At 42.1% G+C, this 27,816-nt stretch overlaps 2 protein-coding genes across 4 annotated transcripts; both read right to left on the bottom strand.

Moving 5' to 3' along the window:
• Positions 1-3,463: 3,463 nt before the first annotated feature.
• Positions 3,464-13,642, bottom strand: LOC116724069 (leukemia inhibitory factor receptor-like). Of its 2 annotated transcripts, XM_032569398.1 has the most exons (18): positions 13,150-13,642; positions 12,158-12,309; positions 11,930-12,083; positions 10,652-10,912; positions 10,447-10,573; positions 9,589-9,725; positions 9,370-9,509; positions 9,140-9,299; positions 9,004-9,065; positions 7,809-8,019; positions 6,970-7,149; positions 6,789-6,890; positions 6,028-6,189; positions 5,795-5,923; positions 4,972-5,059; positions 4,833-4,896; positions 4,203-4,608; positions 3,464-3,500 (listed from the first exon to the last, which is right to left on the bottom strand). In XM_032569398.1, exons 1-17 carry the CDS (start codon positions 13,208-13,210, stop codon positions 4,237-4,239), a joined length of 2,562 nt encoding a protein of 853 aa, XP_032425289.1. In that variant the 5' UTR covers positions 13,211-13,642; the 3' UTR covers positions 3,464-3,500; positions 4,203-4,236. The 2 variants fall into 2 exon arrangements, with proteins under 2 accessions (XP_032425289.1, XP_032425287.1); XM_032569396.1 differs by lacking the exon at positions 3,464-3,500 and having other exon boundaries at positions 3,913-4,608.
• Positions 13,643-16,225: 2,583 nt separating this feature from the next.
• crata (carnitine O-acetyltransferase a) lies at positions 16,226-26,942 on the bottom strand. Of its 2 annotated transcripts, XM_032569399.1 has the most exons (14): positions 26,730-26,942; positions 24,931-25,227; positions 24,006-24,124; positions 23,623-23,676; positions 23,292-23,457; positions 22,633-22,807; positions 22,199-22,377; positions 21,632-21,732; positions 21,197-21,316; positions 21,000-21,122; positions 19,532-19,667; positions 19,361-19,423; positions 18,696-18,833; positions 16,226-18,039 (listed from the first exon to the last, which is right to left on the bottom strand). In XM_032569399.1, the coding sequence occupies exons 1-14, from the start codon at positions 26,754-26,756 to the stop codon at positions 17,824-17,826; spliced, it is 1,914 nt and encodes a 637-aa protein (XP_032425290.1). In that variant the 5' UTR covers positions 26,757-26,942; the 3' UTR covers positions 16,226-17,823. The 2 variants fall into 2 exon arrangements, with proteins under 2 accessions (XP_032425290.1, XP_032425291.1); XM_032569400.1 differs by lacking the exons at positions 24,931-25,227; positions 26,730-26,942 and adding an exon at positions 24,837-24,913.
• Positions 26,943-27,816: the final 874 nt, after the last annotated feature.

Below are 27,816 nucleotides of genomic sequence, written 5' to 3'. Positions count from 1 at the left end.
ATTGTCTGATTTTAGTTCTTAAGGTTTTTTTATGAAGTTTCTCCCACAGCAGCAGGATGGATGACTCGTCAGCCATTTTACGCTGTGTTAGCTATGTTAGCTGTGTTAGCTATGCTAGCTGTGTTAGCTTAATAATAAATGTGACTGCAGTTAATCAGAAATTGGAGCATCAGATATAAAATTCACTTAGTTATTTTATTGCATATTCACTAATAGTTTTAAAACACATTTGATTTTACAATAAAAATGATTTAAATCTTTTTTACTGCAGGTTTTCTTCCAGGATTGTTCTGGATTCAGGTTCCACTTTCCTCCACCTGAGCTGCGGCTCTCTGCAGCTCCTCCAGACTCAACATGACCTCATTTTGCTTTTAGTTTATTTCACTTTCAACTTTAATCTGCAGGAAATTCAGGGTTTTTTCTGGTGGATTGTTTCATTCTTCTGAATTTGATCAGTTCTACAAAAATTAGGCCAAATTATCCTGATTTATTTTTCCTCAAACTTCATTTTTACTTCCGCCTCGTTAGTAAAGCCGTTTCCGGGAGCGAAGATGCTTCAGGTTCTGACCGCTTGGTTTTCCTCTGGGAAGCTGAAAGCCTCAAACATCTGAAAGTCATCAGCGGCGGTGACGTCACCGCGGCCAGCGGGCGGTGACGTCACGTCGAGCGGCTCGGGGCGCGAGGAGAGTTCAGGCTTTGAGAACAAACATCCAAACACAAAGTGGTTTCCATCTGAAAGCTGGATCGGAACCAGGAGGGAAAACCGAGAGCTGCTCAGAGGAGGAGGAGGAGGAGGAGGAGGAAGAGGAGGAGGAGGAGGAGGAGGAGGAGGAGGAAGATGAAGCGCCTCCTCCTCCTGTTTGGATCGAATCAGTTTGTTGTGAAAAACTCGTCAGTCTGAGTCAAGTTCTGCTATTTTCTCCCCAAATCTACAAACATTTCATTAAAATCCAGAATGTTCTGAACATGTTTCTATTTTTCTGCTTCTAAATCATTTAATTTAATTTAAAATCATTTATTTATCCCGAACATCAAATAAAATAAAGTATCAGTTTTCTCTCAGAGCTGTTGATTTGATGCTGCTGGCCAGAAGGATCTCCAGCAGCAGTCAGTCCTGCAACGAGTCTGAAGAGGCCTCTGACTGAAGACTAATGCTAACATGCTAGCAGCTTAACATCCAAGCTGCTAATCCAGCTCCTTTGCTTTTGCTGCTCCTGTTAAAATGCTGTTTGGTCAGAGATGCTGGAGGGAGAAAACGCTCCGGACTTCCTCCTGCTCTGGGATTTGGGGTCAAAGTTCAAGTATTCATTTAGATTTTGAGATGCTAACCAGCCGCTCCTAGTTGTTTTTTTGTTTTTTTTTTTTAACCCCTCCAGGGGGTCTTTTTGTGGGCTCTAGAGTCCCTTTTCATGAAGTAGGCTGACAGGAAAGGGGGAAGGAGAGGGGGGAAGACATGCGGTAAACGTCGCCGGGTCCGGGAACCGAACCCGCGACAGCCGCGTCGAGGACTTGAGGCCTCCAAATGTGGGCCGTGCTAACCCCTACGCCACCACGGCACATCCGCCGCTCCTAGTTGTAAAAAAAAAAAAAAAAGAAATGAAACTCTGCAGAAGTAGCAGATGCTAAGGACCCCAATATACAACTAGCTGTCCTAGCTGTTGCCTGACCCAATATTATCAATCAACTATGAGCTCTAGTGGGGATTCAGAACCCCTCGTTGCCACGGTTACGCATCATAGTAAACGCATCTGAAGTAAAGAAACAAACAAAAAAAAGAGAAAACCTTCTTCCATTGGGTCAGAACCAGAACCAGAACCTTTATAATAAAAACCACATGATGTTAAAACAGATTTAGATCCAAATAAATCGCTGCTGTTTTTCTTACATTTAATCAAAGTTCAAAATATTATAAATTAACTTTTAGCAGATTTTTGGATTGTAATTTAAATGTTAAAATATCTCAAAGGCAGGGGGCGCTGTGGTGGCGCAGAGGTTCAGCACATCCCACATATGGAGGCCTTGGTCGTGGATGTGGCTGTCGCAGGTTCGATTCCCGGCTTGACGACCTTTAACCTCTTTCCTGTCCATTAACTATCAGATAAAAACCAACAAAACCTTAAAGATGATTGTTAAACAGGAGCTGAATGTATTTAATATTTTTATTCTAGTTGGGTAAAAAATCATTAATATTTTGCTTCTCACTCCAGAAAGGAGAAAAAAATATGATTTAGTTCTGATTTATTTATGATAATTATTTACTTTATTCAAGTTTACAGATCCAGTCAGAAACACAAACTGTTTTATTTCTGAAAAATACAAACACAAAAAACTGTTAAATTCAATCTGTTGATTCATTTTATAACTCATTTGTTTAATACATCTTTAAAATTCTACAAGAACTTAAAGCTGTTTCAGTGTTTATTTGGCAAAACATAAAAAAGAGAAAAGAAAATAAACTTTCTGTAGCTCTGGCGCCCCCTGCTGGTCGCTCTGCGTCATCACCAGCTGCTCAGAAAAAACCAGCAGGGTTTATTTACAGCAAAAATAATTCACACAGATTTAATATCTACAAACATTTCAACTTTAAGTGTCGTTGAATTTAAGTTGCTTTTAAAAAACTAGCAGCAGAAAAGTTAGTCCAAGTCCTAGTCCAAGTCTTCCAGCTCCCAGACATTTAAAACAGCAGCACAGCAGGAAGCATCTCAGCCTGTTCTGTTTGCATCAAAAATATTACAATCTTTTATTTATGAACAACAAAAAGAAGATGGAAAGGTTCATCAAGTCTTCAAGTTGTGACTGGAACCAGAATCAGAACCGGTTCAAATGTTTCCTGGACATCTGAAACATTTAAAGTTTTTTATATTCAGGATGTTTTCAAATGTAATTTAGGAATGTAAATGGAAGGAAACTAGCTTGGAGGCTACATACTAGCATATAGGCTACATACTAGCTTGTAGGCTACATACTAGCTTGTAGGCTACATACTAGCATATAGGCTACATACTAGCTTGTAGGCTACATACTAGCATATAGGCTACATACTAGCTTGTAGGCTACATACTAGCTTGTAGGCTACATACTAGCATATAGGCTACATACTAGCTTGTAGGCTACATACGATGTGACCTTAGCTGCCGTCATTTTAAGATTTCTGTTCCTTTGTGATAAACCTTACTGTTTGCTATTTTTCCTGATTCTTTCCAGTTGTTGTTGCTCCCAGTAACTTTTTGTTCTGTTTTTATTGCTAGTTTAGTGATTCTGTTGTTTCTCTCTCCTGTCGCCACATGCTTGGACAGTACTGACCGTTACAAAGTCGGCCTTCTATCACCTGAAGAACATTTCCAGGATTAAAGGACTAATGTCTCAGCCAGATCTAGAGAAACTCATCCATGCCTTCATCTTCAGTCGTATTGATTATTGCAACAGCGTCTTCACAGGTCTGTCCAACAAATCAATCAAACAGCTGCAGCTGATCCAGAATGCTGCTGCTGGCGTTCTGACTAAAACCAGGAAGATAGAGCACATAACACCAGTTTTAAAGTCCCTCCACTGGCTCCCTGTAGCTCAAAGAATAGACTTTAAAATACTGTTGTTAGTTTATAAATCACTGAACGGCTTAGCACCACAATACATTAAAGATCTGCTGTTGTTGTATCAACCTTCCAGACCTCTCAGGTTCTGGTTCTGGTTCTGCTCTGCATCCCCAGAACCAGAACCAAACGAGGAGAAGCAGCTTTCAGCATCTATGCACCACAAATTTGGAACAAACTTCCAGAAAACTGTAAAACAGCTGAAACACTGACTTCATTTAAATCTCCACTAAAAACCCACCTGTTTAGGATTGTATTTGAAATGTAATCAATTACAAATTTATTGATGGAACTTGACTTAATGCTGTGTTTTGATTATTGATTCTATGTTGCCTTGTGTTTCTGTGTTTGATATTGATTGATTGATTGATTTACTTTATTCAACAGACTCATGGTCCACAAAGAGATGATACACAACAACACCACATATTAATGATGTAAAGCTCTTTGAAATGTCTTGCTGCTGAAATGTGCTACACAAATAAAATGTGATTTGATTTGATATTGTTGTTGTGATTGTTGTCATCCTGTGACGATCTGAAGGAGTTTTGTTTTGAAGTTCTGATGTTTGGATCAGATTGTTGGATTCACATCCTTAAAGATTTAATTCACCTGATTCTGCCGAGTCTCCATCTTTCTGTGCGGCTCATTGGGTCGACTGCAGCGCCATGATGTACTCTGAAACACAGATGACGGGTTTCTGGGCCGCCCGGTTCTGACCAAACACCTCAGCCAGGGTCTGGGGGTGGTAGTCGTTTGGCTCCAGGCCCGCGGGCCGCTCCGGGTCCGCCGCCGGCAGGTTGTACGTCAGGTTGGGGAACACGGTGGAGACGGCGTGGCGGCTCTGGGCCGGGTTGTTCTGGTAGAGGGGCGGGGCTTGTGACGTCAGAGCCATGTCTTCCTGGTCGGTGTTGTTGTTCAGCAGCTCTGCAGGTTTGAGCAGCAGCTCTGGGACGGCCAGGTTCTCCTCGCCATGGCAACCCAGCCCCGACTGCAGGTAAGGGTTAACCCTCTTCTCCTGGGAGACATGGAGACGTCCTCATCATTTCACAGCAAGAAGGATAAGTAAGATAATTCATGTTGTAGACAAAAATATCTGGTAAGATTTTTACAGTGCAGATTTATTTTGCAAAGTTAGTTTAAAAATGTAATAATGTTCTTCATTTTTCACAATTATTATTTCCTGTTTATGCCGGAGCTCAAAAAGCTCTGAGGGTTTGAAAACTTTTATTCTGAACTCACAGGCGACGTGAACCAGTCGGCCATGTTTGGCTTCGGGATGTCAGGGTAAAACTTCTCCTTGATGCTGTTGGGTCAGGAGAACAAGGTCAGAGACTAAATGATGGGTTCTGTTTGGTTCTGTTCGGGTCCGGTCGCTCACCAGGCCCAGTGTCTGTAGCACAGGACTGTGATGAGGAAGAGGAGGATGAAAACGGCGCCCATGGAGATGAAGATGTTGCTCAAATCGTCTGCAGAAGAAAAACATTTCAGAAACCTTCAGAAACAAAAGAACAATAAAAAGATTAATTTGTTTTCAAACTAATTCACAGTTTTCAGTTTTGAAAACATTAAATTTTAAACATTTTAAAATGTTTCTGTTTCTGACCTGCCAGCAGCAGCAAGTCGCTTCATTTTCCAGACTTTCTGCTTGAATCGCTGATTTCTGGATAATTATTCCCTCTGGTTCTGATATTATACTTTCACTTTCAGATAGTTGTTTTGATGCGTAACCGTGGCAACGAAGAATTGGTTTTTGTAGCAGATTAGCATCTAAAAGCTCAAACGACACCTGAACTTTGACCCCAAGTCCTTCCTGTTATTGTTTATTTGATACAAACATTTACAGGAAACATAAGTATAAACAATATTTATGAATAATTCCCTAGAATTACCTTTAACAGGAGGTTTGTTTAGAAATGATTTCAGTTCTGATTCTTCTTCAGCCTTGAAGTGAATATTTAAAACTCCTAACAGAGAAAATGTTTTACTGCCAGGACTAGTGGTGCATCCTGATGGACAATAGAAGATCTTTGGCAAAGAAAATGGATGAATTTCAAATATGAATATTACATTTATTATTTCATGTCTTGGCGCCTGGCTGCAGCATCGTATCCCCTACTCCAGCATCTCTCTGCCGGTTTTCTGACCAAACGGAAACCATGGAAACCGTCATGGCCGCTCTTGTTTTGGTGGAAGTGACGTACCTTCGTCGTTTAAGAGGACCTTGAGGGTGGTGTTGCCGTATGCTCCGCCCGCGGTCTGCGCCGCCATGATGAAGGTGTAGGAGCCGCTCTGCAGGTTCCTGGCGGTCAGGCTGGAGTCGGCTGGGTTTTCTGAACCAGAACATGAAAAACTCAGATTTATAAACCTGGTTTAAAATCAGCCTTCAGCTTTATGAGCAGCTCAGAGTGAACCTGAAGCCTCAGCTGAGCGTTACCTGTGGTCACGCTGATGGGTTCACCACGGTTTTTAAAGTAATACAGGACGTATCCATGGATACAAGCAGGCTGCTCTCTGAGGGGAACCGGATCCCAGTAGATCTCCACATCGGAGCCACGCAGTTTGTAGGACAGAGGCTGAAAAAGCTTCGGTTGGATTTCTGGAACAGAGAGGAAAGTAAAGCATCAGGGGATGACGTCTATGCTAACGCTGCTAGCTGCTGCTAATGCTGCTAACGCTGCTAGCTGCTGCTAACGCTGCTAGCTGCTGCTAATGCTGCTAACGCTGCTAGCTGCTGCTAATGCTGCTAACGCTGCTAACACTGCTAACGCTGCTAGCTGCTGCTAATGCTGCTAACCCTGCTAGCTGCTGCTAATGCTGCTAGCTGCTGCTAACACTGCTAACGCTGCTAGCTGCTGCTAATGCTGCTAACGCTGCTAGCTGCTGCTGACACTGCTAGCTGCTGCTAACGCTGCTAGCTGCTGCTGACACTGCTAGCTGCTGCTAGCTGCTGCTAATACTGCTGCTACTGTTTTTCCTTTTTGTTTTTAAGCATGTGCACTGACTGATGGCACTTTTTAAATTTTGTTGTTCTTGTGACAATGACAATAAAGATTTATCTATCTAACACTGCTAGCTGCTGCTAACTGCTGCTAAGACTGCTAGCTGCTGCTAACACTGCTGCTAGCTGCTGCTAATACTGCTGCTAACACTGCTAGCTGCTGCTAGCTGCTGCTAAGACTGCTAGCTGCTGCTCACGTTTCTCCGTGAAGAAGCCGTCCTTCCTCTCCAGGAGCAGCGGAGCGCCGCCGGTGCAGGCGTAGATGGATACCGAGTATCTCCGCCCAGCTACGTCGTTCTCTGAGGACGAACCAGAGGACATGTCAACGGGACGGACGGACCGGCTGAGGACTTTACTGGATCACGGACTGGATCTCACTGGGTTTTATCCTGACTCTGTTCTGACTGGGAGGAAGCTTCAACCAGTCGACACGATCACCCTCTAACGCTGGAAACCAGTCCACCATGTAGCCACAGCTAGCTTCTGGATGGTGGGACCAGGACAGGTCGAGTCCCCCATCACTCCCAGTGAAGCAGGACAGGTTCATACTGGTTTCATCTGAAACAGAGACGCTGAAGGTCAGATGTGGAGAAGAAGAAGTTCTGGTCTGACCAACGGAACCAACGACCGGCCCAAAACTTTCTGATCATCAGGAGGAGCCAGCAGTTCCAGCTGAACGACTCCAATCAGTTTCACTGAAGTGTGAAAGGTTTAATCTGGATCTGGAAACCAAACGGACTTCTACCATCCTGACAAACAGCAACGACTGTTTTGGTCTCAAGCTGTGATTTTCAGCCTGGAGAGAAAAAGGCTGTTAGAAAGACCAAACCTGAGGCCGTCTCCTCTTCTTTAAGCTTTCATATTTTACAAAGAATTGAAAAATGTGAAATATTTTATTGTCTTTCCTGTGTCTTTGACTCGTGACTTTCAGAAACTGAAGCTGTTAATAAATCTGACAGACGGTTGGACTGAGAATCAGGGAAAAATCACCAAATGTGAGAAAAATAAACTAAAAGCTTCTTAAACCCTGGAGAATTGTTGATCTAAGTAACTTTTAAAGCTTACAGAGAATGTCTGAATCAGAGAAAAAACCCAGAAGGGAAATTTAAAATCCCCCCGATTTGAATCATGATTATAAAAATAACTGATCAGATGATCAGCGTGTCTCAGTGATCATCAGTCATCTCTATAAAAACATGGACTCTGGTCCATCGTACCTGGACTGGTGGGAGGGACGGTGATGGTCGATGGGGGCGAGCTGCCATGTTGGTTCTTCGCTGTTACCGTGACGACAGAATCCCCGTCCAAAGTGTACTCGTGAACGCTGGCATTGACTTCCTCCTTGTGGAGCTGATCTGAGCCGCTGGTTCTGGTCCAGGTTACTTGGTATCCGGTGACGTCTCCATGGCTCTGATTGGCCAGAAGCTTCTGCAGAAACATGATTGAGGCGATGAGGCGACAACAAGACGACTGGGAGCCCAAACATTTACCAAAAGACGAGAAAGGACGAGGTCAGATGCTGGGATTCAACCTCTAAAACCAGCAGCAGGACGTTTCCATAAAGACACTGACATGAAAAGGATCGACAGTCGTGTTCTCAGAAACAGGAAGTCGTCTCTAGCTGAGTTTCCTTTAACAATAAAGTTGCACAAGTTGAAATTGTGAAAGTAAATTCGCTGAATTGAAACGCCAATTGCGAAAAAAACTCACATTTTTTGATAAAAAGTTGTTGTGTCAGCATGAGGTGGTTCCTCAGAAACACTTTACTGGGTCACATGATCAACAGTCAGATGTTACTACTGGTGGAAACGCTGAAGAAAACGACAGGAAGTGGTAAGAGGATGATGGTTTGTTTTTTCCACCAGAGCTCTCAGCATTACAGTTCATGAATAGTTGTGTTTAATTGCAACGTGTTGAATCCATAACGCTTCTGGAAAATGGCCGACTACAGCCGCTCCCAGGTAGGCGGGGCTTGTTGCTCCAATGCCTGGATGAGACGCAGACGGTTCTTCTGATCGTTTTAATCTACAGCGAAGCGTATTTTCATCAGATGATGTTGCTGCACATGGCTGCAATAAACAGGAAGTAGAGTTTAACTAGCAAGGACCAAACATCTCAGGAAAACGAAGAGACTCCCAAACCGAACTGGACGTTTCTCTGGGCTTTGTGCCTCTGGTAAGGCACAGTGGATGGGCAAGTGAGCCAAGTCAGAACTTATTTGGTAAACGTGCTTCCATCTCAGAAATCATCTCAAGAGAGCCGGGACGTTTTGCAAAACTGAGGAATTTATTTTGAATGTTTCTAATCTTCACAAACATTGATGGAAACAGGGTCACTGTGAGTCCGAAACCTTTCTGTGTCGGAGAAAGTTACTGTTAGCAGATCTTCACTCTGCAGAAGCTGAAGACTCACCTTCCAAACAATCACAGTCTGGCTTCCCTTCCTCTGCATCCACACATCCAGAGCATCAGGAACTGCAGAGCCAACAGGTCAGTGATTCACTGTTCAGACTCATTTCTGAGTTTCTGTGTTTTCTTCAGAAACCCACCATCACCCTCTGTGAGGAAGGAAACTCTGCTGCTCCAGTCGCTCCAGGTCCAGAAATGTTGAGCTGTTCGACACCGAACCTTCACCTCATATTTCCAGTTTGGCCTCAGATCGGTTAAAACTGCCGCCTTCAGTCCGACTCCATGTTTGATCTGCAGAAACTATATCAACACAACACAGATTAAACGTAATATTTTTACTATCTGACGTCTTCCTTCCCTGTAGACGTACGGATCCGTCTGCGTCCGAGACGATCATCTGGCAGTTCAGGCTCAGGTTGTGGTACCGCTGCACCGTCCAGCTCCAGCTCAGCCTCACACTCCTGGCTTCTACGTCACCAACGCCGAGATCATGTGGAGCAAACATGTGAACTGAAACGCACAGAAACTGTTAGCCGGACTGGTTTTAAGAAGCCAGGAGGTTTTAGCTGTTAGCGGCGGCTAACTGCACCTCTTCTGGTCAGATCTGCAGAGTCTTGGATCTCCACCTTTCCAAAAACGTTCTGAGCTGTTAGAGTCCAGTTCCTCTCACCGCCTCCAATATTTACCTCTTTAGAGCATCTTAACTCTGAACCGATGACACATGGGCTGCAAGACAAAAATAAGGTTTAGCTCTGGACTTTGACTGGGCCATCACAGTCACCCTGTTGTACATTTGCTGCTGTGTTTGGGATCATTTTTATTGTTTCATGTTTTTGCATTTGTAGGCTTGCTAACATGCTATTTCACAAGTTTGATTTTCATGCTAACATATTAGCATAGCACACAGCTCATCAGGTGCTAAATTGCTAATTCCTCATTCTCGAATCTGCTAAAATACCAATTAGTTAGTGAGACAGACTAACTTTCATATCTATAAAGGAACATATTCACTTGTCAATATTTCCACTAACTGATATTAGCATGCTATTTAGCTAGTTAGATAATCAGACAAACTTGCTAGCATGCCTGTTAGCCTGTTATATATTCCCAGTCCAGTTGTTCCTGGTTGTCTCGGAGACTGGAAGGTCTCCGGGTCAATATTGTTTCTAGAGGGAAGAAGTTTCTCCTTCAGCACTACCAAGCAGCCATACTGGTTCAGGGTCATGACCTTTAACCTTTAACCTGCTAACTGATCCTGCCTGAGATGTTTTGGAGAATAATCTTCCTCTCCTCAGATGGTTAGGATTTAACCCTTCCCAGACAGATGTGCAGTTGCTAACTGAAGCTCAGTGCTAACATCTTTGTGTCTCGGCGTTTTGCTGTAACTGCGGTGAAACTGACCCTCCATTGTTCTGCTCACAGATCTACTGAGATCATTTCCTTTTACCTTCCATCCAGCTCATAACGTGTCTGGCTCTTGACTTCCACCATCGTGTTTCTTCCTTTGTTCCAACGGCATTCCACCGACTCCAGATCCCGAGTTTCACACCGAAGGTCTTCGTCTCCAGGCGGGTCTGATCCAGGGAACGCACAGAAACAAATCTGAGCTCTCACCAAAAGGAGGGAAGTCAAGGACGCCATTTCTTACTTACAGCCAATGAAAACAGAAGCTCCGTGCACTTCGCCTGATTTGGTTTCACAGTGGACATCCGCACCAGATTCCATGACGGGTTTCAGCCGCACAGTCAGGGCGTATCTGTGCTCACTGATCTTTGTGGTGTTGCCTGTGTTTCCATCCAGGTACATTTGGCCAAACTGCTGACCGTGTGGGACGATGCAGCAGAAGGTGGCCGAGCGGCCGGCCTCCAGCAGCGCGTCCTGAGGGAAGACGTTTCTGCTGAAGGTGTCTTTATCTGCAGAGGCAGAAGGTCGGCGTTAAACCGCAGCGGAGAACCGCAAGGCTCCATCCTGGAACCTTCCTATTCTGCACCCACATGCTCACCGCAGGTCAGGCTATAAGATGAGTTACCATGACAACCTTATGATGTCACCAGGTGACTCTGGACCATCCAATCACTGAACAAATCAACGCATGGATGAGCCATGACAAACCTAGATCTAGAGTTACAGATCTAGAGTAACAGATCTAGAGTTACAGACCTAGTGTTACAGATCTAGAACTACAGATCTAGAGCTACAGATCTAGAGCTACAGATCTAGAGTAACAGATCTAGAGCTACAGATCTAGAGCTACAGATCTAGAGCTACAGACCTAGAGTTACAGATCTAGAGCTACAGATCTAGAGCTACAGACCTAGAGTTACAGATCTAGAGCTACAGATCTAGAGCTACAGATCTAGAGCTACAGATCTAGAGTAACAGATCTAGAGCTACAGATCTAGAGTTACAGATCTAGAGTAACAGATCTAGAGTAACAGATCTAGAGTTACAGATCTAGAGCTACAGATCTAGAGTCAGCACACAGCTTCAGTTCTTCCAGCTGGAAACCAGAGATCAGGCTGACCTCTGACCTCTGACCTGAACCTTCAGAGCCACATAAAGACGGTCAGAAAGTTGGCCTTCTATCAGCTGAAGAACATTTTCAGGAAACATTAAAGATCTGCTGCTGTTGCCATAGCAACCTCCAGGCCTCTCAGGTCTTCTGGTTCTGGTTCTGCTGTGCATCCAGAACCAGAACCAAACATGGAGAAGCAGCTTTCAGCTTCTATGCTCCACAGATCAGGAACAAACTTCCAGAAAACTGTAAAACAGCCGAAACCCTGAGACCCTTTGGACCCAGACTGACCCGGCTGGTTGGAGCCGATCCAGTAACTGGAACATTGACCAACATTTACGTTGATAACATGTAGAACTTCCTTGTTGCTACTAGACTTGATTTGACTAGGACTGTTGGGTTCTGAGGTACCGACCCGGCAGAGTCCGCTCCTGGTCCAGCCGGCTGGTCTGGTTCTGGATTTGGGCTCTCAGCCTGAAGGTGTGAGCAGCGCAGTCCATCGGCAGAGGAGACGTCCACCTCCAGGAGTGAGTCGACCCAACGTGGCCCGGCGCCACCCAGACTCCGTCCTGAAACGTTTCCACAGTGGGTCAGAGGCAGCGGTACCAACGGGCTTTCATCAACCCGACCGGGTCAGACTCACTGAGTGAACTTCCTGGTTCTCAACCAGAACCGTCACGTTGTAGAGAATCGGGTCGTTCAGAGCCGAGCAGGACGGGTCGTCTTCCCACTCTACCAGAACCGTCTGGTCCGATCGGCTGACGGTCAGGTTCTGAGGCCCGCATGAAGAAACACCTGAGGAAAGGACAGGTAATGTTCCAGAGCTCCTGGTTCTGATCTTCACTGAAGAATCAACATTTATACTGAGAAAACCCAGAAAACCTGCTGAGCCCGGAGTTCTGGTCCAGACCCGGCCTCCAGCCAGCGGCCCGTCGGGCTTTTGAAAATATCACCTCATAATTATGTGTTATTGGAAGATTAATACCTGAACACAAACTATAAAGTCTTAAAAATGGAAACATTTTTAAAAACTTCAATAAATAAACATGCTTAGCCTGGAGGGAGCAGAACTACAGCCTGGTGACCCGCCAGGCTTATAGAGCACTGGGGGAAACTGCTGAGTTTAAACCTTTAACTAAATCTGCACAATGAGCAGCGAGAGCCAGAAATATTCACAAAACTACAAAGAGCCAGAATATGAAAAAATGAAATGAAATTAGGATGAAGCCGAATAAAGTCATATTCTTTATTCTTTATTGTTATAACTTTATTCTATTGTTATAGAATAAAGTTATAACAATATGAGAAAAAAAGTCACTTCGTCATCAGAATACAGAAATAATCTATGAGATTATAATCTATAATCTGAGAAAAACTCATATGACACTAAAGTTGAAATAATAAGAGAATAAAGTCATAAATTAGGTGAGTAAAGAAGTAATTTTACAAATAAATAAATATTTAACTTTTTAATAATCAGCAGCAGAACAACGAAACGATTGAATCTGTTTCTAAATAAAATATGTTCTGGATGTTTTTCTAAAGAACCAGTAAAACGGTTCAGCTGGTCCAGAATCCCTCAGTCTGAGCTTTAAACACGTTCTGCCTTTAATCCGGAGCGAAGGAGAAACTCACCTGTTTGGTTCTGTTGACTCAGCCGGATCAGAACCAGCAGCAGAAACCAGAACCGGATCATTTTAATCCTGATTCGCTCCCAGATGCTGTCGATCCGTAACAGGAACGATCCGCAGGAATTCAGCCGTCAGAGGGAAACCTCCAGCTGTGGTTCTGACCCGTTAGCAGGCAGAACCGGGCCGCTCAGGCGGGTCCAGTGAGTGCTGTGTTCCTCCCAGCAGCCAGTCTAACCCTGGAAGTTCGCTGCGGTTGTGAAATCCATGAGGAGTTCAGAGCAGGAAACGCTGCTGCTGCATTCCAGTAAGTGTTAGTCAGAACCACCGGATCGGACCTGCAGAACCGAGTGACTGGAAATGATTCAGACTGAAAGTAAAACAGCACCAGCGGCTTTAATGCTGCAGAAACTGATTCCACAGAAAACCAGCGGAGGTTTGGATCAGAACCAGAACAGATTCAAGATGCAGGAAGTTTCCTACAAACAGGAAACAGAAGAAAAAGTTACAAGTTTTCCTGCGACTGAAGGATCCAGTTCAGGAAGCTGAGAAAGCAGAACCAGTCAGGACGTTTCACATCGTTTCACATCCCGACTCAAACAGAACTTCTGATTTATGCATCATGTCTGTTTCATATCAGCGTTTATTTAATAACTAAAATCCTCAGGCATTTTTATGCAAATAAAAACATGAATAAACCTGGAGATTAAAATGCTGCAACAAAGAGTCTGAATATAATTATTAAATCATATTTTTCACTAAAAATCCTCAAATTCAGCCACCAGGAGAAAAACTTTCTCTCTTTTATCTCTTAATAAACTCATTTATCACAGCGTTTGGTTAATATCACTAAAATAACTTTATTATTTACTAATAATCTTCCCTAATTCAACTACAGTTCACCAATGGGGGTTTTATTTAGCGGTATCAGAGTAAAAGGGGCCACTTCTTGTTGGTTTTTCCCATAAAATCCCAGTAAAACAAACTGGATGAAATGTGGAAACATTTAACGGTGTGAAAACTTTTGATAGTTTTTTATGTGGAAATGAATCCAGGTTTTCCTGATGAGGTTGATGCTGGTTTCCCAGACCGGCTGGCAGCTTCATTCCATCTGCAGAAGAAGAAAGTGAGTCATGAACCCGACCGGTTCCTCAGAACCAAAGCAAACGGGTCGGATTACAGCCCGGCTGACTCCTTCACAGCCCGCTGGGAAAATCCACCATCAGATAAATTTATGCTGGAAATGTGATGGTTTCCTGCTGCAAGTTTTCACTCATTACAAGGAAACAGTTTGATTTAGTCTCTGCTTCACCGAGGAAACATTTTATATTTAGAAAGTTTCTCAACTCAGAATAACAGAAATTAAATCCTGTCTTTATGAGAAAGTTTCCGTTCCTCTTTTGGGGTAAAATAATTCCTAATAATTACTTTTATAACTAAAAGAGTTTTACTATACTGTACTGTAATATTTCTGGAGTAACGTCACTGAATGAAGAACAAACAGGTTTTAACCAAAAAACCTAAACTTCACGTTGAAGTGAGACCTCCTGTTTCCACACCAGCTTTGTTGCTCCAACATTATTAACTGTTAAAACAAAATGAAATAATTTCAGACCAACAACATTATTTGCTGTTTTCAGTAAAAAAAAAAAAAAACTTTCTTACTGAAAAGACATTTTCAGTAAAATATCTTTTCCTATATTTCTAGATGAAGAAAATTCAGTTAAATGTTATTTTTACTAAAATCTCTATAAACTGAAATATATAAATATACACACAGTACCTGCTGTAAGTATTTATTTTAAAAGTTTTATATTGAAAATAAGTATTTGGAAAGTCAGATCTGACTAAATTACTTTAATAAAAGTAACATTATACATTAATCGTATTATTTAGTTTACTTTTAGGTTTAATTTACAAATACATGTATATTTATATAATTTTAAATACATTTTATTAGATGTGACTCAGTAATTCAGTACTTTTCTTACAAAACCCAAATTAATTAGATCAATAATTTACAGCAAAACAACATTTACTGAATTATATTCAAGTTTTTAAAACCAGGTGCTAGAAACTGGCTTGGATCCATCCGGGTCCTGGTTCTGATGGTTCTGATGGTTCTTCACTGCTCCAATAACTCAGATATCACCTGAACCAAGAATATAAATCAGGTTTAATTTAATCTGGGTTTAAAACATGGAATAAATCTGAGATATTAACTGTGGATGTGGGAAACAGCAGAACTCGGGCCAAAGCCCCCGGACCTGTAAAAGGCTTCCTACGGCCCTGCTTTGAAAACTCATTAAAACTTATTTTACACTTTAAAAAATAAGGATTATGCATTCAGATGAGATGAGTTTGTATTTATAGATGTGTGTACGTGTGTGTGTGTGTGTGTGTGTGTGCGTGTACGTGTGTGTGTATGTGTGTGTGTGTGTGTGTGTGTGTGTGTGTGTGTACGTGCGGTGGTTTAGTGTTGAGTCGGTTGAAGAAGTGAAGGACAGGAAATGTGTCAGAGTGATGATGATGATTTTATGGTTTCGGCTCATTAAAGGAAAACAAGCCGTCAGTAAACCAGCGGATGGAGGACGAGGAGCACGCCACGACCGAGACCATCATCACCATGGCAACGAAGCGTAAGTGGGGATCTTTACGGAAAATTTGTGCGTTAAAAACGAAGCCTGTGCATAAATTCTGCGCACAAAGATGTTTAAGAGCAGAAACGCAGTAAAAACCGGCGGATCGAGTAAATGATACTCCAGTGAGAGTGGCAGTAAAAATAATACTCGAGTAAAAAAGTACTTTTTGGTAAAAAGGAAGCCTTTTTTTTTTTTCAATTGCATGTAATGAAAATGATTCAGTTGAAATTAGAATATGAACCTGACACCATTAAAAACACATTTATATGGAAAAGCAGATTTAATGAAAATAATGTTTGATGTTTGGACCCGACGTTCACTGAAGGAAAAAATAAAACTACTGCTGTATTTTATTTAATGAGTTTGTTTATCTGTTATGGTTTTTATTATTTTCCACCAAATCGTTAGAAAATAGCAGAAATTATGGAAGAAAAAACTGAATGACAGCAGAAATCTAGATTTTGACAAGAAACATATATTTTGTTTTTTCTTTTCCTTAAACATGTTTTTGTAAAAAAAAATCATATATTTTGGTTTTCACATGAAAAATTATGAATCTCCTCTCATTGTTGTAGAAACAGGAATATTTATCTGAAGTCCAATCGAAGCTATTTTTTAAAGTTTATCATCAACGAGGATTAAAAACTTTAAGTTCAATTACAGATAAAATAATATAAATAAGTAAAGAAATTCTGTATTTATTTTTAGGGTAAAAAGTCTATTTGTACAATCATTTTAGCACAAACAAGCTTCATGTTAAATTAATTTACTTCACTTAAAATAATTGTTGCATTAAACAAACTGACCCACAAATTATCAGTAAATTGTTAAACGAACGTTTTTGTTCAGCTGAGCTACATTAATCTGGCAGCAGGAAGAAAACATGGCCGCCGCTGTAAACATTTTATAAAACTACAGAAACCTTCATGATCAGCAGCTGAAACTAAATCTGGTTTAAACTGAGCGAGGAATCAGAGCAAAACAACAACTGGACAGAAACCGGTCCAATCTGTGGCAGAACCTCCTCCCAGGTTCTGAAGAAACCCAGCAGAGCTCCAGAGGTCAGAGGTCATGATGTCGAGTCTTCCTTAAAACTGTAAGACTGGATCAGAAAACTGTCAACTCAACAGTTTTCTCTTTATATGAAGCCAAACAAAAACTAACAAAAATTTATTTAGTCTTTTATAAGAGGAAAAAAAAGTTTGGGAAAACTTTTTAAAATAATATTTTCACTTTTATTCATTTGTTTTTAAATGTTAGCTCCAAAGTAAATAGTTACAAGGCAAATTAAATATGTAGCTTAGAAGCTAAATATTTATTTAGCTAAATAACTAAACATTTATCTCTAATAAAGTAATTAGCTAACCAATATTTACCTTGCAACTAAATATTTATCTTGCCAAATCAATATTTAGTTTCCAAATATTTGGAGCTAAATATTTAACTAACTAAATGTTTAGTTTACAACCTAAATATGCGGCTAAGCTAAATAATTTGTTGGTTAACCAACAAACTAAATATTCACACTTTGATCAATGTTTAGTTTGAAACTGTGGAATTTATAAATTAATAAATATTAAGGTGAAAATCTCACTGAAAAGTGAACCCGTTAAAATTTCCTCCAATAAGTAAATAACCCAAATTATTGCTGTTAATTATTGACTAACTTTTTACAAACTGTTTATGAACATGTTGGACCAAACTGGCTTCAGGTAAACAGACATTCTGACTTTTTAAACTAAATTATTTGAAATAGAAAATATAAAAACAGGTGCAGTGAAATGTTTAAGGACCAACGGCTGAAATGACTGATTATTAACTTCATCCGATTGTTTTTGCAGCACTTGAACGATTCCTATAAAACATTTTGAATATTTCAGGAAATAAATCAACTAATTGTCATTTCTGGTGAATTTAAACGTTTCCAGCTGATTTTTCTGTTGAGCTTCATGTGATGATCTGAATCAGAGGATCTTAAAGTGCAGAGTGTTGATGGACGAGCTGATCAGAGCGGCGCCCCCTGCAGGTTGAGGAAGCCGTCACAGTTTGGACCTGGGGGTCCGGTCCAGCAGAACCTTCATGTCCAGCAGAGCGTCCTCCACGGCCGCCGCCAGGCCGCCGGCGTCCGTCTCCCCGCAGCTGTTGAACGCCGACACGGCGAAGTTGATGTGGTCGTCCATGGGGTTGTAGCAGACGCCGTAACCGTCGGTTACCACCGGCCCGAAGCACATCACGCAGTCCGTCTTGGACGGGACCTGAGGAGGAACCAGAGCGCGGGGATGGTCAGAGTCCAGAACCAGGAGAGGTTCTGTTACAGCATGACGTCAAGTTAAGATCCCGCCCCCTGCGTTAGCTGCTCGCTAACAACGACTAGCATTGATGTTAGCTGCTAAGTTATCAACATAACGCGCTAAAGCTTAAATGTAAGCCTGATATAAAAAGTAAAATGGACGCAGAGCTTTGCTGCTAATTGTTAACACTGAGGCAACAAGATGAGGTCAGAAAAACTTTCAATTAAAAGCAGGGAGAGGGAAGTAGCTCAGTTATGCTAGCTTGACTTTGACAACCTCAACATGTAGATGTGATGTGGAATTCAGTGTTTCAGTTAAAAAATAATAAAGGCAACAAACACCAACTGGCAGGTCATCATCAGTAGAGCAGCAGTTTAAATCAGCTCCTAGTTTCATAATTCAGTTTGTTGATTTTGCATATTTAAAATGTTTTCCAGTTCCAGTGTTAAATGTTAGTTAAACTTTAAAACTTTACATTATATTACTTGAAAGCAACAATATTATCGTTTACTGCAATAAATTCTGGGATAATTTATTGTCCAGCATCATTTGTTATAGTGTTGGGCTTAGATCCGGGTCGGGTTCTGGACCCGGTCCGGTCCGGTCCGGTCCGGCGGTACCTGGCTGGTGGACAGTCGGTAGTGCAGAGCTTTAGCGTAGGCTGGATCTCTGAAGATCTCGGGGACGGGAAGCTTCTCCTCGGCCGCCTGCAGCTTCAGGCCCAGCAGGTGTCTGTCGATGGCCTGCCCGCTGACCGCCTGATCAAAAATACAAACACTTAAACATGGAGGCCGAGCTGAGAGGAACCGGGCCGAGTTCAGTAATAATGGGTCAGGTTCATCAGGAAAGTCAAACTTTTTGTTTTTAAGGATCAAACTAATAATGTGAAAACAGAAAAACTTTAAATTTCTTTATTTTACTTTGTTAAACTTTTCACATTATTTTTAATAATGTGAGAAATCAAGAAAATTATTCAGAACCCTGACCATTCTCTTTAAAGCAGAGTCTTCAGTCAGAGGCTTCTTCAGGTCTCCTGTAGCACAGACTGCTACAGGAGATCCATCAGCATAGATTTTATCTTTGGGATCAATAAAGTATTTTTGAATTGAATCGTTTAGTGAAATAAATGTCACTAAGTGGCGTCCAGAAGAAACTGGTTTCAGATGGAAGATTTAGAAATGCTGCAGCATGCAGACACTGAAATAAATAAGTAATAAATATCTTTTATCATTATGCCAGTACCATAAAGTGATGCATTTCTTCCGCTGCTGCAGCGAACACTCACCATGTTGGTGTACGATCTGTGGGCTTTCACAGCTTTCTCCATCAGATCCACTTTCTCCAGGTTCTGAGCACAAAAACAAGATTTAATCTAATTAAAACAAGAATTACTTAAATTAAAAAGCTTCACATTCAAAACACCAGAATGATGCGGTGAGCAGAACCGAGTCTGGACCTGCTTGCTGGGATCGTCGAAGGCCTTAACGAAGGAAGCCGAGGCGTTGGAGGCCGATCGGATCGTATCGGTGCGACCCAGTCGGAACATCCGCAGCGAGGCGCTCTCATACGTAGCGCAGCAGCGCCGGTACTTCCTGTTAACACAGGAAGCAGAACAAACCTGTAGAGGCTCAGCAGCTCAGTGCATTCTGGGAAATATAAAATGGAGGGAAAAACTAAACGACCAGGTTCTGAACGACGAGTGAAAATCGTTTGTGCTGCTGTCATTTTAAATAAATTAGTAAAGACGTTTTCAGCCTCAGTAACTCGAGAGCAAAAGCAGCAAAAAGATTTTTCCTGCACATTTTTGACACCAATCTTGTTAGATGTGAAGAAGTTCTGGGGCGGCAAAATTTCAATTAACGAACCTCTAAGTTCTGGACAGTATTTGTGGAAATGATCCTTTAGGATCCAGAACTTATGAGGCGTTCAGGTTCGGTTTGAATCCAGATTATCTGCTAATCACATGTTGGATTAATAAACCATCAGCTTTTTACTTCCTGTTGAAATTAGATTTTAAAGTGATTTGGAGGAAAAGTTTGTTTTCATGTGAAACTAAAAAAAAAGTCTTTTAGGTTAAATAACCAGAAAAATAACCTGAAACTCTCAGAAAGGTGCAGAATTTCCCAGAAGGCATTGCGCCGACAGAGTCAGTTGGTTTTCATACAGCAGCGTAAACGTCCAGGTGTTTTATAATGGATCTCTAACGTCCAGGTGTTTGTAACAGATCTCTAACGTCCAGGTGTTTTATAACGGATCTCTAACGTCCAGGTGTTTTATAACGGATCTCTAACGTCCAGGTGTTTTATAACGGATCTCTAACGTCCAGGTGTTTTGTGGCGGATCTCTAACGTCCAGGTGTTTGTGGCGGATCTCTAACGTCCAGGAGTTTTATAACGGATCTCTAACGTCCAGGTGTTTTGTGGCGGATCTCTAACGTCCAGGTGTTTTATAACGGATCTCTAACGTCCAGGAGTTTTATAACGGATCTCTAACGTCCAGGTGTTTTGTGGCGGATCTCTAACGTCCAGGTGTTTTATAACGGATCTCTAACGTCCAGGTGTTTTGTAGCGGATCTCTAACGTCCAGGTGTTTTATAACGGATCTCTAACGTCCAGGTGTTTGTAACGGATCTCTAACGTCCAGGTGTTTGTAGTGGATCTCTAATGTCCAGGTGTTTGTGGCGGATCTCTAATGTCCAGGTGTTTGTGGCGGATCTCTAATGTCCAGGTGTTTTGTAACGGATCTCTAACGTCCAGGTGTTTTGTAACAGATCTCTAACGTCCAGGTGTTTTGTAACGGATCTCTAATGTCCAGGTGTTTGTAACAGATTTCTAACGTCCAGGTGTTTGTGGCGGATCTCTAACGTCCAGGTGTTTGTGGCGGATCTCTAACGTCCAGGTGTTTGGGTGTTCTGTTCCTCTCACCTGTAGAAGGCGAGCTGCAGGCCGACCTGGATGAACGCATCCGGACTCATCCTGTGGGATTTCGGCACGTTTTTCCCAAAGTGTCCGAACACAGAGACCCGCATGTCCAGGTCCTGGGCCAGGCTGTGGAGGGACAGAGGCTCAGAATACTGGGACTGGATCAGAACCGGGTCAGAACCGGACCGGGCTGCTCTCACCTGTCCATGCTGACCTTGGCCGCCTCGATGTCCCTCTTCACCTCTGGAGAGACGTTGAAGGGAAGTTTATGAGGGACAGGAAGAGACGCTGCAGGAGACGAAGACGTCTCCGGTTTCCTCCTGTCCAAAAGACACAAAGCTGCAGATTAACAGCAGATTACTGGATTATCCACAGATTATGATAGAAAATGATCTGGATCATCATTTTGATTCAGGTTTATGTTCCGTCAGCATTAATGAACTGATGACATATCAATATCAGGTAACAGTGACAGTGAGGCAGATCTATTCAGTCTAACTCTATGCTTTATTTATGTACATTATACCTGGACTGATACAGATATTAATCTCAGATCTGTTCTTTGGTTCCAAGTCTCCTCAGCTGTTTTTCCGTATCAGATATCGGTATTGATAAATCGGTGCGGTTCTACTGACGTGAACTCGACCACATGGTCGATCAGCGCCACGATGGGCGGGCCTTCAGCCGGCGCGTGCTCGTAGTTCGCCCCGCAGGTCCCGTCTTCTCCCACGATGAACTGAAGGAAACATCAGAAACCGAGAGCATCAGGTTCAGATCAGGAGCAAAACAGAAGTTTCCTCTCCAGAGAAAGTTACAGCTACAGGCTGCTGGTTATTATATGGTTCTGACTTCATGCTGTAATAATTTTAACATATTGAAAAAGTCAAAACCAACAGATGATCTGCAGAATCCATCATGTTTCAGGTCAGAATCAGTAAATCATCATTTCCTCCAGGATTTTATTGTTTTTCAGATTGTTTGTAGTTAAAATCTCAGACTTTTTGTGCTACTTTAGAATTTTGAGTTATTTTTGCAGAGAAGCTGCTTTGTTTGGTAAATCTGCAATAATTACGATGAAAAACGTATAAATGTGAATTTCAGTGCATCACTTAAATCCAGCAGGGATCTGCTGATTTTTTAGAGTCACAGAACTTTCTGGACGGCCCGGCGTGTGATCTGGAGCGTTGGGGTCGCGGGGTCACCTGCAGCGTCTTGTCGAACCAGCGGTTGGCGCTGTAGCCCCGGCTGCCGCCGCCATGCAGCATCTGGACGGCTGCAGCGCTGCGGCTCTGATCTCCAGCTGCTCCAGACGTGGATCCATCCAGACACAACGTGAAGATGCTCCTCTGGATGGACGACACCGACGCTTTGTTGGTCGGGTCTGAACCAGACAGGAGAGACGCATCAGAAAGACTCAACACCAGTTTAACCCAGTTTACCAGCAGAAACCAGTCCAACATGCTGGTTCTGATGGTTCTAAACACTGACACAGAACATGTTTTATTAAAACAAACTAACATCTTCCAGGTTAATTGGCTGATTTCTAAACATCTGAATCTAAAGCTGTAACTCTGCAGCGTCGCTGCCCTCTGGTGGTTCATAAAGGTACAGCTGCAGGTGAGTTTGTGTCTCTGACCTCTGATCAGGTTGAGGTAGGATTTCCCCCAGACGTCTCGATGTTGGGTGGTCAGGATACCGACAGGTTCAGCGCCGGGATCCGGTGAAGCTCTGCAGATCTTCTCCAGCTGAACACAGAGCTGGTCTGGAGTCAGCGCCGTCCCATCGCTGTGGTAAACGTCCAGCTGGAAGAACTGGGAGGAACGAAGAGACTTAAAATGATTGGAAACCAAAGAGCAGCAGGTCTGGATTCACATTCTGAACAGAAAAACTTTCTCCAGCTGAACAGAAACTAAAGTTATTAAAGAGGAACGATCTAGAGTTATAGATCTAGAATCAACACACAGCTTCACTTACTACAGATAGAAACCAGAGATCAGGCTGACCTCTGACCTGAACCTTCAGAGCCACATAAAGAAAGTCGGCCTTCTGTCAGATGAAGATCACTTCCAGGACTAAAGACCTGCTGCTGTTGTCATAGCAACCTTCCAGACTCTCAGGTTTAACTAGTTTTCGCCTCAATGTTCACAAAGTACCAATTACAGCCAGCAGATGGCAGAGTTGGACCAGTTAAAGATTTCTATCTAAAACTAGAATAATTTATGATTCAAACTGCATCTCCTCCATCAACCCCAGCAGGTTTCCCAGTATCCCAGTGTTCCCAGCAGCGATCCTCACCTGGAAGTTGTGGACCACGGTGATGTGTTTGGGGGGCTGGGAGCTCCTGGCGTGGTTCACCACAGAGTCTCTGCTGACGCCGGGGATCCGGCAGGACGACAGAACCTCGTAGTACTGGTTCATACACAGAGGCTTCCCGCCCAGGAACTCCACTGGGAGAGTCTCACTGGAAAACAAACCAGTTCACAGATTAAACACCTTCAAATGAATCGGACGTCTACAGAGAAAATGATGTTTTAACCAGAAATCAGACAAAAACAGGAGCAACTTCACCGTTTAAACTTCTACTTTCACCAATTAGACTGAATGTTTTCAGGGCGGCAGGACTCACTTATCGATCATCGTCTTGAAGTCTAAAACTCCAGCGATCAGTTTGGAAGCAAACCTGCAGAGAGAGAGAGAGAGAAAACTGGGTCATTCATGGAGTTAAAGCCTGGAAATAAAAACTACAGATCAGTTTGAGTCTTTACTTCCATCCAGACTCATCAGGACAAGAGGAACGTTTGAAACTCTGAGAAGAAAAGTAGAGAAGATAACGGGCAAGACAGACTGAGACACAAACAGAACAACAAACAAATCAACGAACGGAACAACAAACAAACAATCGGTTGATTCTCTGAGAAGTAAATCATTTCAGGTACATTCCTCTAAAAGGTCCTGGTGGTCCAACACCACCAGGACCAGTAGAAACTGTCTGTCTGTCTGTTTGTTCACCTGATCTGTCCTTGTTTGTCCCTGAAGTCCATCCTGGGCAGAACCAGGCCTGGACTGGAGTGGACCACCACCGGCAGCCGGTACTCCAGGTAGGCCACCTGGACCCACCACTGGGAGAGCTGCGAGCAGAACCACAGGAAGGTAGAAAAATGTGCAGGAAGCAATGGGATTCAAGGACTTTCAAGGTCTTTCCAGGATGAAAAGACGTGAAGATTAATAAAGGAAGTTCATGAGCTTAAATCCAGATAATCTGCTGCTGGCCACGCCCCCAACTCAGCATTTACACTTACATGTGAAAATCGCTGCTTTTTCTACACCTATACATCTTTGAAAAGCATTAGTAGAGCCTCCTGCACAACCAACAAGAATGCAGCAAGTGGTTTCTGGATCATAAGTCAACATCAAAACTCTTGTCTTTTACATCGTCATTGTACAGCACATAAAGCTGACCAAAGGTTTTGAGGTTGCTAGGTAACGGGCAGAACTCCACTGTGGTTGCTAGGTAACGGCAAAGTGTAACTCAACAGTTGGGAGGTTTTTGAAATGGCTTGTTTACAGGCACCAAATAACATGAACTTCTTGCCAAGAGAAGATTTTTTTAAGCACTTTGTTTCTAGAAGTAATAGAGACTCAACCAGAAAAATAAAAACATACAAAAAGTGAGTTTTGCATTATCTTTAAGTCAGATAATCTCAAAGATTTATTGGATTAGGAATCCTTTTAAAACTGTTGGGACTTGAACTCATTTCTGTGTTTTAAATGTAAAACTTTTTATTTCTACACAGAAATATCAAATAAAATCCACCAAATTAAATATGTGGAAGCCGTTACCTTCATTCTACCAGTTACAGTTTGAGTTCGGCTCCATAAGGAGAATCTATTGATGCAGCGGTTTAACGGCCGTCTGGCTGAGCTTTGGGCGTACCCAGTTCTCTGCGTCCCTCCCCCGCCTCTCCAGGCCTTTCTGCAGCCGCTCCCCGACGCCGCCGGCCTCCTGGAACTGCTGGACCAGCCGCCGGGTCCGGCTCAGCTCCTCCGCCTCCACGATGGGCTCCAGGGCCGTAATGTAGCGCTCGCAGGTCTGCTGCAGCGGGGGCACCGGCAGGCTCGGCAGCCCCCTCTGGTGGCTCAGGTACCTGCCGGCCACCCGGGTGGCAGAGACGGGCTTCACCAGGTGACGCGGCCTCACAAAGGGACAGGGTCTCACCATGGCAACCTTCCACTGGAGACAGGAAGACCTGTGACCGTTAAACATGCTAACGGTTCTACTATTAAACATGCTAACGGTGCTACTATTAAACATGCTAACAGTGCTACTATTAAACATGCTAACGGTGCTACTATTAAACATGCTAACGGTGCTACTATTAAACATGCTAACGGTGCTACTATTAAACATGCTAACGGTGCTACTATCAAACATGCTAACGGTGCTACTATTAAACATGCTAACGGTGCTACTATCAAACATGCTAACGGTTCTACTCCTGTTGAACTGATCAGGTGTTGAAATAAACATTCATTCATCAGCTGAGGTGAATGAATGTTTCCTGAATCTTATTCCCTGGGTAACTGTTCCCAAAAGGTTCCCTGATTGTCAGTAGAAGAACGTTAGCTTTAACAACATGCACAGAAACATTTAATCCACATGCAGCCATGAGATCTGAGAAAATAAATACATTTAATGCCTTTTATCCACACAAAATCTCAATTTAAAATCACTTAAAACTATTATTTATAACGTAAAAATACCACATGAAAGTAGAAATTAAATTTCAACCTTCAGAAAACATTCGACCTTCAGAGAATGTTCCTTGGATCTTAAACACTGTTTAAACTTTATATGAAGTTCCCCAAAGTTCCCTGTGGGTCAAAGAAGCTTTCCAACATTTAGAAAACCTAACGAGAATATTTATCTGAAAGTTAATTATTTAAATTGTCACAGTGAAAGTTGCATCAAAAGTTCAGGGAACCTTTAGGGAACATCAGGGAACATTCCTAAAATAGGTTCAGCTGAATAAACAACCTCAGATAATTCAGAAAACATTTAAGCTTTATATTAGGGAACATGACGCTCATGTTCATAAAGTTCCCTAAAGGTTCCCTGGATGCCAGTACTTCCCAGTGTTTCCATTGTGACCTTTGTTTCTGTAAAGGTCACAGATTGACAGCTGCTGCTGCGTTAGGGAACGTTAACCTGAAAGTTACTGTTCTGCAGAGAACAAGAATTTGATTTAAAAAATAAAACTACACATAAACTGAAGCTTTCAGCATTTTTAAGCAGCTAAATTGGAATTTAAAAAACATCACAAATAGCCCAAAAAAGCTCTAAAATTAGACAAATCTAATAAATTATAACGGTAAATGTTGTTTAATAATAAAAGCGTTTGGACCTTATTGACAGTTAGATAAAACAAAGTTCTGGAGTCGTTCCAGCTGGTTTTATTCCCAGTTAAACTGACCTTTCACCCAGTTAGCCTGTTAGCCACCCGAGCTAATTAGCTCCGTTCACTTTAATGAGAGCTAAGCTAACAGCTAGGAAACTTCAGCGCTCTGTTTCAGTCATAAAAACCCGGAAGATAAAATGTCAGAGTCAATAAAGCTGCTAAGATAAGTGAGAAGTCCTTAATAAAAGTCACAGCCGCAGTTTATGGTGGTCAGTTTTAGATATTTCCACAGATACAGGAGTTTTTCTGCTACATTAGCTGGAGTTGTTCCACTCACCACAGTTCTGCTGCAAAAAGCCAACATTCTGACTCAGATACGCCCACAAACCGTGACCTGAATCCGGGGAGGATCAGCCGCTCAGCTCGGGGTTTTATTTCTGAAAAACCTCAGAAGAAACTCAAATCAACCGAGAAACACCTGAAGGAACCTGCTGAGGAAAAACTGCTGAGACGAGGCAGAGCAGCTTCTACACACTTCACTGCGTTTGTCTCACTTCAGATGGAACAGAAATAAAATACATTTAAATAATTAAATTAATTATAGATATAAATAACGCTGTGTTTCAGTTTATTTTATTAGAAAAATATTTTATTGCCTCCTGACTTTATTTATTTGAACGATCAAAGAAAAAAGATAATTTTTTGTTGTTTATTGGTGGACGGTGTGTTAATTACCGTCATTTTAGTACATAAAAAAATTATTTTTCCTCAAATTCACATGGAGTCTTCAAGTGTTATTTATTACAATTTAAAGATGTAACTCTGCAAATGTCAGTTTTATTACAAGAAATGTTTTTCTAATCTGTTTCACTTGATCTAATTTTAAACGGATTTCTTTATTAACTAATTTATTTTTTCTGAATTATTCTGAAATTGTTTATTTATTTGTTTGTTTATCATTATTGAAGGCTTCTGTTTAAGCCTCATTTAATTACAGTAATTTTATGAAGTGAAAAAAATGCCATACTTATACATTGTTTTGTTTCGTTTGCTTGCTTCTCTACACCGTTTGTTAACTGCAAGAGCATTACAATCTTATTTAGTCTTTTGTAATCTACTCTGGGAGACTTTCAGTAATTTTTTCTATGGTAAATATCAGAGAATTAAAATGATTTCGCAGTTTTAACTATTGAATTTTTGTTTGTCTGCTTTTCTAGATGTAGTAGAGGATATGCGCCACTTGAGGGCAGTGTTGAACTGCGTCTGGTTTAAACCTACGCTTTAAACCTTGTGACCAGATCGTAGAAGAAGAGTGCGGCTCGCCAACATAACACTGTCATAGACATAACTCTGTCATAAACATAACTCTGTCATAAACATAACTCTGTCATAGACATAACTCTGTCATAAACATAACTCTGTCA

This window comes from Xiphophorus hellerii, chromosome 8 (genome assembly GCF_003331165.1).
Source record: "Xiphophorus hellerii strain 12219 chromosome 8, Xiphophorus_hellerii-4.1, whole genome shotgun sequence".
NCBI lineage: Eukaryota > Metazoa > Chordata > Actinopteri > Cyprinodontiformes > Poeciliidae > Xiphophorus > Xiphophorus hellerii.
This window is presented reverse-complemented; position numbering and strand designations above follow the sequence as displayed.

Excerpts from the sequence above, each read along its gene's own strand:
- crata (XM_032569399.1), bottom strand. The coding sequence starts at position 26,756 with ATGTTGGCTTTTTGCAGCAGAACTGTG. Across the intron at positions 19,424-19,531 it reads TCGACGATCCCAGCAAGCAG|AACCTGGAGAAAGTGGATCT; the intron begins GTCCAGACTCGG and ends TTTTGTGCTCAG. Across the intron at positions 18,834-19,360 it reads ACAGATCGTACACCAACATG|GCGGTCAGCGGGCAGGCCAT; the intron begins GTGAGTGTTCGC and ends ATTTTTGATCAG.
- LOC116724069 (XM_032569398.1), bottom strand. The coding sequence starts at position 13,210 with ATGATCCGGTTCTGGTTTCTGCTGCTGGTTCTGATCCGGCTGAGTCAA. Across the intron at positions 10,913-11,929 it reads CCAGGAGCGGACTCTGCCGG|ATAAAGACACCTTCAGCAGA; the intron begins GTCGGTACCTCA and ends CTGCCTCTGCAG. Across the intron at positions 6,891-6,969 it reads CAGAGTCAGGATAAAACCCA|AGAACGACGTAGCTGGGCGG; the intron begins GTGAGATCCAGT and ends GTTCGTCCTCAG.